Source organism: Lepisosteus platostomus, chromosome 6 (assembly GCF_059453375.1).
Source record: "Lepisosteus platostomus isolate fLepPlt1 chromosome 6, fLepPlt1.hap1, whole genome shotgun sequence".
Classification (NCBI taxonomy): domain Eukaryota; kingdom Metazoa; phylum Chordata; class Actinopteri; order Semionotiformes; family Lepisosteidae; genus Lepisosteus; species Lepisosteus platostomus.
In genome coordinates, this window is record NC_142616.1 from 8984073 (window position 1) to 8998694 (window position 14622).

The 14622-nt window shown below is 46.6% G+C and overlaps 2 protein-coding genes across 2 annotated transcripts in view; one reads left to right on the forward strand and one right to left on the reverse strand.

Moving 5' to 3' along the window:
- LOC148660044 (zona pellucida sperm-binding protein 4-like) overlaps positions 1-14622 on the forward strand; it is a 50668-nt gene that overhangs the window by 26055 nt on the left and 9991 nt on the right. The gene's annotated exons all lie outside the window — the stretch shown is intronic.
- On the reverse strand, positions 3396-7476 carry LOC148660046 (zona pellucida sperm-binding protein 4-like). Its single transcript, XM_088637612.1, has 14 exons — positions 7027-7476; positions 6772-6891; positions 6404-6522; positions 6117-6318; positions 5849-5967; positions 5256-5355; positions 5059-5181; positions 4779-4951; positions 4539-4636; positions 4320-4447; positions 4013-4193; positions 3784-3925; positions 3599-3674; positions 3396-3491 (listed from the first exon to the last, which is right to left on the reverse strand). Exons 1-14 carry the CDS (start codon positions 7427-7429, stop codon positions 3406-3408), a joined length of 2070 nt encoding a protein of 689 aa, XP_088493738.1. The 5' UTR covers positions 7430-7476; the 3' UTR covers positions 3396-3405.

Consider the following 14622-nt stretch of genomic DNA (forward strand, 5'->3'; position numbering starts at 1 on the left):
CCACTGTGGATCCATTTTTTCCAGCTGATGCTGTAAATATTTATGCCAGGGTACTGTAATACAAGTCCACTCATTCTCTTCAAGACTGACTGTGTCTTTATCAAAGATGGAGGCCAAGATACAAATTATAGAGCAAAGACTGCAGTGCCATACGCTTGTGAAACATTAAAGGAATCTTCTTGTGTTCAACACAGTGAACCTCTTCTTTCCAGTATTAATGTAGTGAAAATAATTCAGCTTTACCAATATTATTAATGCTTTGTGACCTATAGCCTGTCGGTTGTGGTTTTATCCCTTCAGGGGATGCAGCACGGTGCCCACTGTGAGCCTGCAGTGACTCTCTGCATGCTGTCTGCTCTGGGCTGCACTGCCAGTGAGTGTGTGCAGGTGAGGGAGTGCTGGATCAGCTCCTCATTGAGACACACAGTCCAGAGCAGAGGTCCAGCACAGTGTCTCATCCTGGAGCCCATTATATCCACAGGGCACCCAACTGACCTTTAATGGCACAAGCCAGCTGCTTAATGAATTAACATTTAGATCACCGGATCTTTGAAAGTAAGTTTTCCCGATGACATAAACAGAAAATAAAAATATTTGATAAACATAAGAATCGTGATCCTCAGTCACAGTTCAAGCACCTATGTCTTTATGTTTTCATACCAACACGATCTCCTATTGACATAATGGATCCTTAACTGGCTTCATTCACCTCAATTGTCACTGTATCCAAGTTTTTAGTCATCAATGAGATCACTGCAGGACTCGCAGGCTCTGATTGTAGCTCGGGGACGAACAGGCAGAAGTTTTTCCCTTCGAGGTGCTGGTTGTATCTGAGGCACATGCCACGTGTGTCAGTGATTTTGTTTTTATAAAGGCAGCAGCAACATTAGCAGAAAATCTGTTTAATGTAGGTCTGGAGCTCATAGACCATCATGGTTAAAAACACCTGTCAGATCGCAAAGATACTGGCAGAATCATTCTGTCTCCTGCAGCTCTCTCTAGTGCGGCTTCTACAGGAAACAGGCTCCTGAAGACTGGGGAAGCTGTTTCTGTGTGTCTGCTTGTGTGAAGAGAGTGTTTTCAAAGTGAATCCTACAGACAGTGATATTGTTGGACACTTACATCACAATGGCTCACAGTTGATAGTTCTCTAACAATTTCCAATTATTGCACAACACAATGTGGCACAATGCAGTAAGAAATAAGGGATGATACTGTGTGTTGTTCAGTGTGATGTACAGGTGTCGCAGAGTGACAAACGTGTGTGGAGGGCAGCAGGTTTTGGAGGCTATATTGATGTTAAGAATGTTTATAGTGGCCAGTGTCATTGTTAGTTTTGGTATGTTTTTGTTTCACCTTGTGTCCACTTCCTCCGTCTAAACAAGGACTCCAAGCCTTCCTAGTGACGATGTCACGGAGTAAGGAGAATGGATGTGGGGGCACCAGGTGTCAGGAGCTGTGAGATTTAAGTTGCATTGAAGAGCCAGTGAAAGTCAAGTGTTGATGCAGTTTAATGCCTTGTCCCCTGTGTTTCCTGCCCTGATCAAAGACCCTTTTAGCACAGACACTGAGCAATTACCACATCATTCATAAGCAGGCTTGAGTTTGCCCGTGATCGAGAGGAGCACTCAAAAAACAGAATGCAAGAGCATCGCCACAACTGGCCATCTATACACAGCCATTTCTGAATGTGCCCAGGGCAGTAAGCTCTGCCCACGCCCATAACATCACAGGGGTACTTCCACCCCCTGGGGGATGAGTCAACAGCCCTTCTTAAGAAAACATAAAAAAAGCCTCAGTGAGCATAGAATGCTGGACTTCTGGAGAAGGAAGGATTGTGGGATACTGCAGCAGTTGGACTCAGGTGGACTCGACTTGGAGAGAAGGGACTGGGAGCAGAGGAGGATGACCCCAGCATCGTCTTCTTCCCCTTGCACCTAAACATCAGAGACAAACTGGGTAGTGGGGAGAAAAACAAGAGACACATTTTTCAGCAGTTCCTGTAGTTAGGGGTCACCCACTCCATGACAGCCCTCTTTTTTGGGGGGGGCAGGATCTCCCACAAACACCAGATGTAGTCACGGGCCAGCCAGGGGGTTTAGAAGAGGGACAGGAGAGTTAGGAGGTTCCATGGCCCCTGTGGTGTAGTGTGGCTATGCTTTCCATGGTCACATGGGACTTGGTGTTAGAGAAGGGAAGTGAGCAATACAAAATGAGTGACTGATGAACCCAAAGATAAGAAGTAAAAGGTTGAATTGTGGGACAGTTTCAGTAGATTAGCTGATGGGAAGATTGTGTTATTTTGTAAAACCAGTTTTAGAGAAAAACGGCCCTGAAGAGAGTGTTTTGAGGTTGGCGAGTGGACTAGTTACCTAGATATAATGAAGACAGGCTCAAGGAATTACTCAGAGCTCAGGCTTTGTTTTAGTTTTATGGGGTCCACCATACTGTGAAAGCACATTTCTCAGGAAAGTCACAGATGCTGCAAGGGAGGTGTGGTGGCAAAATAGTTTGTAGGCCCATTGATACTGTCTGGAGAAGCTCTGTATGCTGCAGGATAGTGATTGGGGATTATGGGATCCACAAGAGTATGCCTTCATGACCATAAAAGTGTACCACTCATGTGCTGCCAAGGAGGCATAGTGTTGAAAATGGTTTGTGGATTCTGTGTTACCTCCTCGCATGCAGCCTGGGAGACCCTCTACATTGCAAGGGATGCTTACGGCAACCAGAGATTAGGAATCCACATTACTGTAGAGAAAGAGACCTGGGAGCACTGGGAAACTGAAAGATGGGTTATTTGGAGAACCATGGTAACTAAACAGATGGATCCTGGAGGTCAGTGGGCCATGAGCTCCGATGCAATTTAACATGTTGCAGCCAGAAACCTTTCCGAGTTCTGTTCCTTCATTCTACTATTCCAGTAGACTGAGGGTGATGGGGGCAGTGAACCCATATTGGCCAAGGAATGACAGGGTAACACTATAGCAACTAAAAAAAAAAATAACAGAAGGCACTATTCAAACCTTACAGTTGGTAAGCCCATGACATATCATGGATAATTGCATCCATTTTACTTACTCAAAAACCCAGCTACCCCCCCACCAATCTCCAATTACACAGCACACAGTCATCACTTGCAATATCTTTATTAGGATTGACTTCCTCCAACAAAACCATTTCAACACAGAGGCTGGCCCCTGGAACAAGGCAGGAACCTGAAAAAGGATAAAACCCTCTTTGAGTGCAGGAATAGAGATTTCCTTAAGAAACAAGACTATAGAGGTGAATTACAGTAGGCCTTAGATACAATAAGAAGTAGACCCATGCCCTAGAAGGGAATCTTCAATTGTATTGACATTACACAGCATTAAAAGGCTGATCAAGGAGTGCACTATGTACCCCTCAGTCCCTGGGGCCATTCTCCTTTCCTGGACAGGGGGTCCTGACACAGCGCCTGTCAGCATCAGGGTTCTCCAGCACTGGGATTACTGCAGGAGAAACAGGAAGATACTGTTGAGCAGCTCAAAGCAAGGCATCAGATGAGCACAGGCAGAAGGAACCCATGCTGGGGAAGAACATGAAACTGCAGACTCACCACGGCCATCAAAGCAGCCCTCCACACACTGCCGCTCAGATGGTAGACACAGCTCTGTGGAGCACATGAAGTAGATCTGGAGGAGAGGGGAATGGCAAGAGGGATTTTAAAGTGAGGGCAACCATGACAACTCAGCATGTGCCTCTACAGGGATCTAGAGAGCCTGCATCCTCAAAAAGCCTCACCTCCTCATTGATGTAGGAGTAGGAGGTGCTGTCCAGGAACTGGAAGGTCTGGATGTGGAAGCGGCGGTGGTGCTTGGGCAGAGGCAGCTTGGGGTGGATGTGGAGGGTGGACGTGTGGCCGTAGTCCAGAGGATTGGGGCAGCTGCAGAGAGAGGCACCAAGATCAGTGGCTTACAGGCAGTGCCCTGACCAGCCCAGGGACAGAGCTGCACATGTAGGAGCCCCTCACCCATCATAGAGCAGCACCCAGACAGCCTGGCCAGACCGGGGATAGGCAACACAGTAGTGCACCAGCAGCACCAGGTTGGGGTCCGGAGAGTTCAGCAGTCGCACCTCCAGGTAGACTGGGTTCCCCAGCAGGAGCCGGAGGGGCCGGTGGTACTGAGGGTAGAACCTGGAGTAGCTCTCGTCTAGAAGATGGTACAGCAGTATGAAATGCTAGAGAACCCTTCTCCATGTTGGGAAGGGTACAGAAAGCAGGCGGTCAACCCAAACCGTAGATTTTTAGCGATTGCCCTTCCGCCAAGATGCATCACCTGTAGCAATCTGGAGCTGCACCCCAAACACTCCCTGGGACAGGACAGCAGAGGGCAGGTAGGGGCTCTTCACCAGGTAGCCTGTGCTGGCCAGGTTCCCCTCAGCATAGCGACACTCCACCAGCAGCCTGGAGAGCAGGAGGATTACACAAGTGCTACTACCTAAACAGACCTGAGATCACAAAATGGAGCTCAGAACTACATGGTATCCCTGCTCACCTGAAGGGGCTGTCCCTGGTAATGACTCCATAGCTCTGGATGTTCCGCCTGACCAGAGTCTCCACCTCAGCCAGGTAGATGGTGGTCTCTCCCACCACCTGAGCAGAGACAAGGTAGAAGCAGGGTCAGTCCATGCTTAATAACCACCCACAGGAGGGTAGTCCTCCTGTTCAGAGGAACCCCATCCAGTCTAAATTTTAGGGCTTCTTAACTGGTCCTTTTCCCCCCCACTGTACTCACAAAAGCATGGGTCCCACAGCCAGTGACAGGGAATTTGAAGATGGCAAATTCTGAGGTACAGATGACAGGGGTGCAGGAAGCATTGCCAGCAATCACCAGGCTGGCAGGATCCACAGGGGGTACAGAGATGGTCCGAGGGACAGCAAAGACAAAGTGCTTGTCAGCAGTGCATTCTGGGGACAGAAGGGCATGTCAGAGTTTGTCCATTTCCATTTTGGGGGGGGGGGGGGGGGGGGGGGGGGGAGTTGCCCAAGACTAGGATGGTATGGAAAAGGCCTACCCTCCAGTGGATAATAGCAAGAGGATGTTTCTGGGTCCACACAGCATCCCTTGGCCAAGCAATGGGCTGTGGAGAGCCTCTCTGGACCACAGGCCACCTGATGGCTCCTGGGTATCTTGCAGCCTACAGTGATCGGATTAGACACGTCAGCACAACCAGGGAAGGAATGTCTAAGCCAAAGAGACCTATTCACTCACCCTCCCTTGGTCTGTAGGGGCGATAGGGACAGGACACCACAATCTCTCCTCTTGGTCCATCTCTCGGAACATACACTACCTTGACAGTGTAGCGGTGATCCTACAACAATAAAGGCCATTAATCCACTGATGAGAAGTTGAAGATACTATCAAATGCAATTCCTTCTGCTCAGGGACCAGCTGTAGTCTGATTTGGAGTGCCTGCTGGAAGTCTTAGCAAGTAGCTAGCTACATTAGTATGCATAGGCTGCTAAGGAGCAAGTAAAGGATTATTCCATGCCGGAAAGAGATGGATAAAACACTTCAGCTGTAAAACTCTTTGGGTGCGAGTACCCTACACATGAAGAAAGGCTCCACAGCCTAAACAATCCCCCCCCCCAACCCCCATGCCAAAATAGCTGTACTTGTTTAAAAACTCCAAATACATGCCAAATGTACAGCCAAAAGGTATTATTCGCCTTTAAGAGGTAAGTCAAGATACTAAGCTCAGTCACCTTACTGAAACACCCACAATTGTCTGCTAGGATGACAAAGTTCTTAGTTAATGGTCCAACCAAGTTCTGTTCATGACACCATGAAGTGAAGCTCCTCACCACAAGCCGGACATAGCAGCCAGTGTACAGGATTGAGAGGGTGTTCAGGTGCTGCCCTGCAGTCACGGAGTATCCACAGGATGGAGTGTCCAGAACAGACACCAGACTGCCAGAGGAACCTGCACAGGGACCACAAGATTTATGGTCAGATTTCATGGCCTAAGAAGGTGGTAAAATATATTCACATCTACTCAGCAATAGAGTGCATGTTACCAGGGAAATGCACCAACACCCTGCTGAAGTGGCACTCTCACTGCCAATCACTCACTCTGAACCTTGATCTCCTCCAGGGGGCCAGCAGGCAGGGTCACAGTCATGCACACCTCACTGCAGGAGATGGTCAGGCCTCTGGGGGGTGGGGGAGGAGGGGCAACTGGAACATGGCAGGACACAGTGCCAGTCACCCATTTCCTCTGCTCTTTGTCATAGTATCTCACTGTCAGGGCATAGTGTTGCCTTTGGTTCCTCCTCTGCAGTGGAGAAGAGCATCACAGGATCAATTCCTCACTGACAAACCTCACCCAGGAATGTTTGAGCACCAGACTGGCTCCTTACCCAGGTCCTGACGTAACACCCTTTGTAGGAAGCCACCAGCACCAGCCAGCTCCTGGTGGTCCACACCTTGTGCCCACATCTCTTGGGGAGGCTACTGACCAAGAGAGGAGGCATTTTACCTGGGAGAAGTAGGAAAGAGGGGGGTTAAACTCATACAGCTAAGCTCACTCTAGCTTTAAGTAACACAATGACATCCCTTGCAGATGGTTCCTCTCAAGTCCTGTTAATGCATTTGTTCTCTGCCTCCTCCTGTGGGAACTTACAGCAAGTCCCCCACTCCAGCCTGTCACAGCTGCTTGCTCATGTTATACCACTACAGTCAGCTTATGCTGCAGGATGCAGGTACAGTGGACAGGACAGAACCTCACCCTTCAGCAGGTAGACTCGGCTGAACCTCCTCACAGAGAACTTGAGCATCATGCTGCTCTTGCCACAGGACAGCAGGGGGCGGCTGTGGGATTGCTGCTGCTCGGGGTCTCCCTGAGAGTCTGGGAAAGCAACAGGACAAGGAATGAGATGCATTATAGGTGTTAGGCTGAGTGGAGTGTTGGGGGGAAAGAACCAGCTGATCTATATAGAAGTGTCCATCCCCTTGCTTCAGCTGAGAGTGAACACTACCTTACCACTTTCAGGTGAAGGGTCCTCAACTCCAGAGGGGCCAGATGTCACAGCTGCTACATCTCTCTGCATGCCTGTGATGCTCTCAGAAGCCACATCAGCACTCAAGTCCTTGTCCATCTCCTCCTCTCCCTCAGAGTCAGAGCCCATTGCCATCAAGTCCTGCTCCTTCCTACTCTGTGCTACTGACTCCCCTCTCACACCTACTCCACTTCCCACAGAATGACCTTCATATCCATCTTCTGGAGACTCCTGGAACAGAGGACTACCCAAACTTGCCTCAAAACCATCATAACCCTCCTCTTCATCAAAAAGACCACCCTTGAGCTGGGCTTGTACCACTCCAACACAGAGCCATGCTAAAAATGCAGGCAAGAATAAAGCCCCAACAGTACCACCAGCACCCATTTCCAAAGAAATCAAATACAAACTCTAGAGAAAGCATAACTTTCTGCTCTGCGGCTGGGGTTTATATTCAGGCACTTTGAAGCGCGCGCGGTCCTGTAAGCCAATCAGCGTCCGGTAAGCAGATCACGACATTCTCACGCGCTGAAGTTTGTATTGGGGTTGAGGATGAGATCTCGTGACACAAGATGACGGCGCAGATATGTACGGGACAGCGTTTAGCTACATTGTTCTGAATCAGCCTACTAAACTAAACCAATTAAAGTCTAACGTTCAATAAGATATAGAGTTACAGTATTGACTGCATTAAACGGGAGTGGTAAATCTCATTAATACAAACTGTCAACAATCCCATTATTAAAGATTGATGAAATGCTGTTCATAAACTTCAGCGTAAAATGGAAGCGTAAGTTCCGCATTGATCTTATACAGCATGACTGTTGCTGTGATCATCGCGGTATTATTTACCGAGTTCGAAGATCTTGCTACTGTATGAGCTCAGTGAAAAGCTGGAAAACACACTGTATTATTTATCGATTGTATGAACCTAATCAAAACCTAAGAAATACATTCGTAAAGCGAAAAAGATTTCCATAGAAAAAAATGTGCTTCCTTGGTGTTCTCTTAATCAGAGATTTTTTTTTCATTGATAAATGAAGATGCGATAAAAAGCTTTAACGGGAGAAGCGAAACTAATGTCATTAAGGCTGTGTAAAACTCTTTATCCAGGGGAACGAGCGTAGCAAAGAGAAATGCTATTAATGAGAACATATTTTCATGCGAACACATTGCTGTAGCTTGTGGGAAATGCAGCTCATTTTACACGTGTTAAAACACAAACAGCGAGGATCATCTCTCCTACCACCACTCCCCATAGCCCGTCTTAATTAATCTGGTCGTGTCTGTACCCAGCTCCGCAATAAGCCGGGACCTATTCTTGGCACCGGCTGCAACAAGCGACACTATTTGTCTGTTTATATGAGAAAACATTATGTGGATCGAATACGTCCGCATAAGATGGCGAAAACAGAACTTCTGTCTCATCCTATAATGTTAAATACGTTTTAACTTGTCCTTTACATAGTAAGCACTTTTACCATTAACGCTGTCCTGCAACAGTTTAGCGTAAATGTAATCTTACTTTCTTGTATATTGTGTTAATAAGGCAAGGATATCCCACCCTAATAAACTGGTGTTTTTTTCCCTCAACATTTCGCTTGTATTGGTGTAAATCCACCTTCTATAGGGGTACTGTATATGGGTCTCTTTTACGTGTCTCTGAAGAGGACTGTGAAGAAGCTTGACCTCACAGGCTGTTTACATCTCTGATTACATGAGATGGGTTTTCTGTTTCGGGGCAACTAGTTCTCAGACAGTGTCCTTCTGCCCCTCCTCACACACACCTGCTGGTTTTCATCCCATTCCACCATTGCTAGATGATTGAAGTGTTAATTGATCTAAGAAGTTGCTTCCGTTGAATATGGGTATTTTTTCCCCTCTTCCAGAAAAGTTTGGGATTTTCTTTCACTTCCGAAATACTTAAAGCCCCAACATGTTAAAGGTGGGAACAAACACTTCAAATTAACATGATGTCATGGAAGGGGGAGTAACTGCTGGAACAAAACCCAGCACGTTTGTGGGGGCACCAGGAGCCCCAGTCGTCAGGTACTACCCGCATATGCAGGTACCTCACCAGTTTTGGAAGCTTTGACAGCAACAAGTCTGCCCAGATGTAGTGACTCCAGAATAGAAGTCAACTGCTGTACAGCTAGAGCCTGGCTTACAATTGCAAACCCCCCCTTCAGAATACAATGTTGAAGGCTAGTATTTCACTATTTAGACTAGTAATGGTCTTCCAACGCAGTTACTCTTGTAACTGAGTAGACAGCTGGCTGTTTACATGGAGCAATTTGGGTTACTTTTGTCTTGAGGATCTTCAGGAAATTTCAAGCTCCAGCTTTGGGTCCAGACACCATATGCAGCAGAGGTCAAGAGCAACTGATTTATTACACAGCTGGTGCCCCCTTCTCTTACTAGCATGTGTTTTTGTACTGGGGAACTGATTGTTTCTGTGAACACAAAAGCCAACCTCCTGCTGAGTGGGTTTATACAGCAGTGGCTGTAAATGGAGTCAATAGCTGCCTTGAGTACCTCGTCACTACTGAGGAGTTCATGCTGTACACTCCTTGATGTCACGATCGCTACTCCTCCTCTTAAGGGCACTCCAGGCCTTCCTCGTTCTACCTCATTCCCCACACCTTGTCCCTTATTCCAGCCCCTCTTTAGTTCCACCTTAAATGCCAGGCGTAGACGTCACCTGGGGTTCTTCATTGAATTCCGCTTCATGAGAGCCCAGGATCCTGCTGTGTCTGGCTCCATTATGCTTTTAACTTTCTGATCCTGATTCCCTTCGCCGGTTCCAACCCAGTTCCTGTTCTCCCCCCAACCCCGGATGGTTCACCTGGCCATGGATTTCTGCCTTTTTTTCTGATTACCCATTTGGATTTCCTATATGGATTGTTTGCCCCGGACTCACTTCCCCTGGACACCTGCACTCCTTGGACACGCCCCCTTGTCTCCATCCCTTCTCCTGCATGATTTTATTCCTACTGTGTCTTCACCAACTGGATCGTATTGTCTGCATAGGGCCCGGAAAGAACTGCTTCATGAAATTCAATTCTTGACATGCAGATATGCACTCATTTCAGCAAATACAGGCCTTCCCCTGTGCTTTGGGAAAGAACTGTATAAAAAATCAGTGGTTTACACCATCTAGAAATTTAGATCCTTCAAAATAGAGCAATTCCAGTAAACAAGTATAGCCCAGAGACATTGGGATATTACTATATTCATTGGAGAGATTTTAATTAACTCGGCTCCCACATCCACCAGACAATAGAAGACATCCAGTTCAACATTTTTATTAGGATTCACTTTCTCCAACATCTTGGACCCAGAGCCAGTTCCTAGGACCCTGAAAAACAAAGATAAACAGTGAGTGGGCAACAAACTGATCAAGGAGAAATTCCATTGAATTCACAAAAGTAATTCATACATCAAGCGTCCATTACTACAGTACATACACAACTTCAAGAAATCCATAGTCTACAGACCACTCACACTAAAATCTGACAGATATGGATCAGGGAAATTATGCAGCCATTAGTGGAAGCAACTGCTAGGAGATAATGAAGTAGAACATAAAACAATTATATATATATATTATTGATGGAAAATATATAATTTATCTCTATTCAACACTACAGTATTAATTCAAGCACATTGTGTAATATGTCGGCTGTCTTAATATATCTTAAGCAGCTCCAACAATTGCAGCTACAGATCAAAGGACAAGACTTGGGACAGGACTTAGCAGGTCAACTCATGTTACATATCAAAGGACAGCTACACATCAAAGGACAGGACTTGAGACAGGACCAACTGGTCAACTCATGCTACATATCAAAGGGCAAGACGAATACACATGAAGCTGTGAAACAAACCATCTTCCTGAGATCATACTGTATATAAGAGCTGGGAAACCTTTGCGGTTTGTCTGTTCTGCGGGGCAGACCCAACGCGCGTTGATGCTCAATAAAACATCTTAATCCACGAAAGACTGTGTCCTGCTCCTTGGATGAAGGATTTCCCACAACAATAATTACCCTTCAGTCCCTGGGGCCCTCATCCTTTCCTGGGCAGGGGGTCCTGACACGGTGCCTGTCGGCATCTGGGTTCTCCAGCACTGGAATGTCTTCAAGAGAGGAGCAGTCAGCAGGTTCCCAAGGCAAAGATACTATGGAGAAGCTCACAGCAAGGGATCACAGGGCTCACAGAAGGAACCCATAATAGAGAAGAGCTTAAATATCGCCTACCGGTCACACTTGGGAGTGGAGGATGCAGTCATCTATCTGCTACACAGAGCTAACTCTCACCTGGAGAAGAAGGGGAGCATTGTGAGAGTCATGTTCTTTGACTTCTCCAGTGCCTTTAACACCATCCATCCACCTTTACTGAGAGATAAGCTAAGGGTGGCGCAGGTGGACACTCCCATTATAGTCTATAATCCTGTCCTGGATTATAGACTATCTGACCTGCAGGCCACAGTATGTACGGCTACAGAGCTGTGTGTCCAAAATGGTTGTTAGCAGTACTGGGGCCTCACAGGGGACTGTCCTTGCTCCATTCCTGTTCACCTTTTACACCTCTGACTTCAGGTACAACTCTGAGGCATGTCCTCTGCAGAAGTTTTCAGATGACTCTGCAATTGTGGGGTGTATTACAGAGGGGAGGGAGGAGCAATAGGAGCTTGATTACCAACTTTGTGGAGTGGTGTCATCTTAACCATCTCCAGCTTAACACCAGCAGGACCAAAGAAATGGTACTGGACTTTCGAAGGAATAAGTCTCCGCTGAACCCTGTTTCCATCCAGAGTGAGGACATTCCTACAAGTACTTAGGGGTACACCTGGATGATAAACTGGAGTGGTCTGGTGACACTGACGCCCTGTACAAGAAAGGTCAGAGCCAACTATTTTCTTAGGAGACTCAGGTCCTTTGGTGTGTGTGGAACACTGCTACACATTTTTCATGAATCAGTGGTGGCGGCGGCCATCTTCTACGCTGTTGTGTCCTGGGGCAGCAGCATCATGGCAAGAGATGTAAATAGGCTCAATAAACTTATCAAGAAGGCTGGCTCTGAGCCTTGACCCCCTGGAGGTGGTGGCTGAGAGGAGAATGCTGACCAAGCTCACAGCCATCATGAACAACACCTCTCATCTGCTTCATGGGACTGTTATTGGGCAGCGGAGCACTTTTAGCAACAGACTGCTCCAGCTCCGGTGTTCAAGGGAACGTTTCCGCAGGTCTTTCCTCCCAGCGGCTGTATAACGCTGCTCTAGGCCAGGACTGTTAGCCCTTCATCTGCTCGTCTATGGACAGCATGTTGCTCCATTGTACATTTTGGACAATCAGTCTGTATAAACCTATGCACATTTTGCACATATTTTATTGTTTTTACAGTGACTATGATCATATTTTGCACACACCTATGTATTTATTTTTATTTATTTAATTTTATATTTATTTTGTATTACTGTACATATTCTAATTTTTCATGTATCCTGATGTCTGTTGTTTTGTTTGTTTTTTTGCTTGTCTTGGGCTGCTGTAACACATCAATTTCCCTTCGGGATCAATAAAGTCTTATCTCCTCACCCATCATAGAGCAGCACCCAGACAGCCTGGCCAGAGCGGGGGTAGGCAACACAGTAGTGCACCAGCAGCACCAGGTTGGGGTCTGGAGCGTTCAGCAGTTGCACCTCCAGGTAGCATGGGTTCCCCAGCAGGAGCCGGAGGGGCCGGTGGTACTGAGGGTAGAACCTCCACTAACACGCGGGTCAGCAGTGTGTGAGCTACAGTACTTCTTCCTGAATGAGAGGACTAAAGTAAAACAACAAAAGTCTAACTTTGACAACGATAGAGTTACAGTACTGACTGCAATGAAGAGTAGTATAATTCAATAAAACAAGTTAAACATTTCCATTATTATAGCCTGTTAAAAGACCGTTTACGTTTTTACGGTCTTATTAAAGCGTTTATCAAAGCGGGGTTTTACACCCCATTACTCAAAATGCCTCTTACAGTGCAGATACTGACCCACAATGCTCCAAGATCACGCTCGCAAATCGCCTGAGCTCTGTGTAAAGCCAGCAAACAAATTCGTCTTATTTCTTGATCGCCTGGACACCAAAGAAACCTGACAAAGGCTTTCATACAGCTTGAGAAGAGAAATATTTCACACACAGCAAAACTGCTGCGCATTCAGGTTCTGTGTAATCATAGATACTGTTTCACAGAACGATGAAGACGCTTTATTAGAACGAAAACAAGGTCCTTCGTAACTCCTTAAGACGTGCTTTACCGTTTACGAAAGGCAATGTTGGGGGAGAGCTTGAAACACGGTGTGACCCCGAGTAGAGATAATGACGAAAACCACAACTGCCAGGAAACGCAACTACGCGTTAAATCACTTTCCTAAACACTACTAATCATAGTCAGTTGTATGCAATAGAGAAATTGTATGTACTGTATCACCGCAAGGAGACCATTTTTTCCCTCAAATATCAATGACCCGGACAGCAGCAGGCGACACTGTCCGTTACTTTACCGGACTAATAAAAAAAGGTTTTGCTGAAAAAAAGACGTCCTCCTCACGAAGAACTTAATGCTGCAAATGTCTGCTAATTCCAGTTGAGTCCTACAATGCTCTCTCGCTGGACCATTTGATAACGAAGCGTACCTTTCGGTATTTTAATGTCAAGATACCAAAGAGCGCTATAAAAGCCGGTTAACATCTCGCTTTAAAACAAAAAAATTGAAAGACCTCCTCAGAACTAATGAGTTGCCAGCGAAACAAGAGATCCCATCTTGGAACAGCAGCGTGAAGCTGGCCCTCCCACAAACGCTGAAACTCACCTCATTCTTTAGTGCTGCGCTTGTGCCGGGGCGTGCGTTTCTGCAGCTTTCGTTCTCGAGATATACAGTAGCACCTTCTTTTTACGGGTGATCAAGTGACCATCCAAGGCGACCTTGACAGGCAGTAACCCCGTCTGCCGAGCGCAAGCACTCCATTACCGGTGTGAGGACAACTCTGTAATTTTCTGTTGCACGGGTGGGGGCCGGCGGTTAATGTTGTATTGTTAGTATCGTCTGTGCTTTTGTGTGAACGGGGAAAAAAATGCGCGCCCTATCATACCCTAATCAGAAGAGCTGCGGATGTAGCATTAAAAACTGAACATTCGCAAACAATTGCATATTCGTACAAAGAGGCTTGATCTAGCACTTCATACTTCGTCGCGGTGTGATTGATTAAAATTGGAAGAAGTAATCGGTTTCTCGTTCTCTTAGACATGTGCACCAAGGGACGTGCAAAGATTCAACCCGTCTATCGAGGGACGTATTTCGAAAGGCTTGGAGTGGCCACTTTCCGAAGAAAATCGTTGTTGCGTCTTCTACGCAAAGCACGTTCGTCACCTGGGGGGGTTGGAGAAACAGGATTTTTTTAAGGCGTACTACTTTACTTAAGTGCACACGGGTAGTGGATAACATCCGCAAAACATCGGAAAGTCTACCATCCCACAGATGCAGAATAAGTGATTTTCACAAAACAGAAGTGAACCTATATCCAAGTTCTTT

Coding starts and splice junctions, on each gene's coding strand:
- LOC148660046 (XM_088637612.1), bottom strand. CDS start 7,429: ATGGGTGCTGGTGGTACTGTTGGGGCTTTATTCTTGCCTGCATTTTTA. Junction 6,523..6,771: donor CCGAGTCTACCTGCTGAAGG/GTGAGGTTCTGT, acceptor TACTTCTCCCAG/GTAAAATGCCTCCTCTCTTG. Junction 3,675..3,783: donor ACTCCTACATCAATGAGGAG/GTGAGGCTTTTT, acceptor CCTCTCCTCCAG/ATCTACTTCATGTGCTCCAC.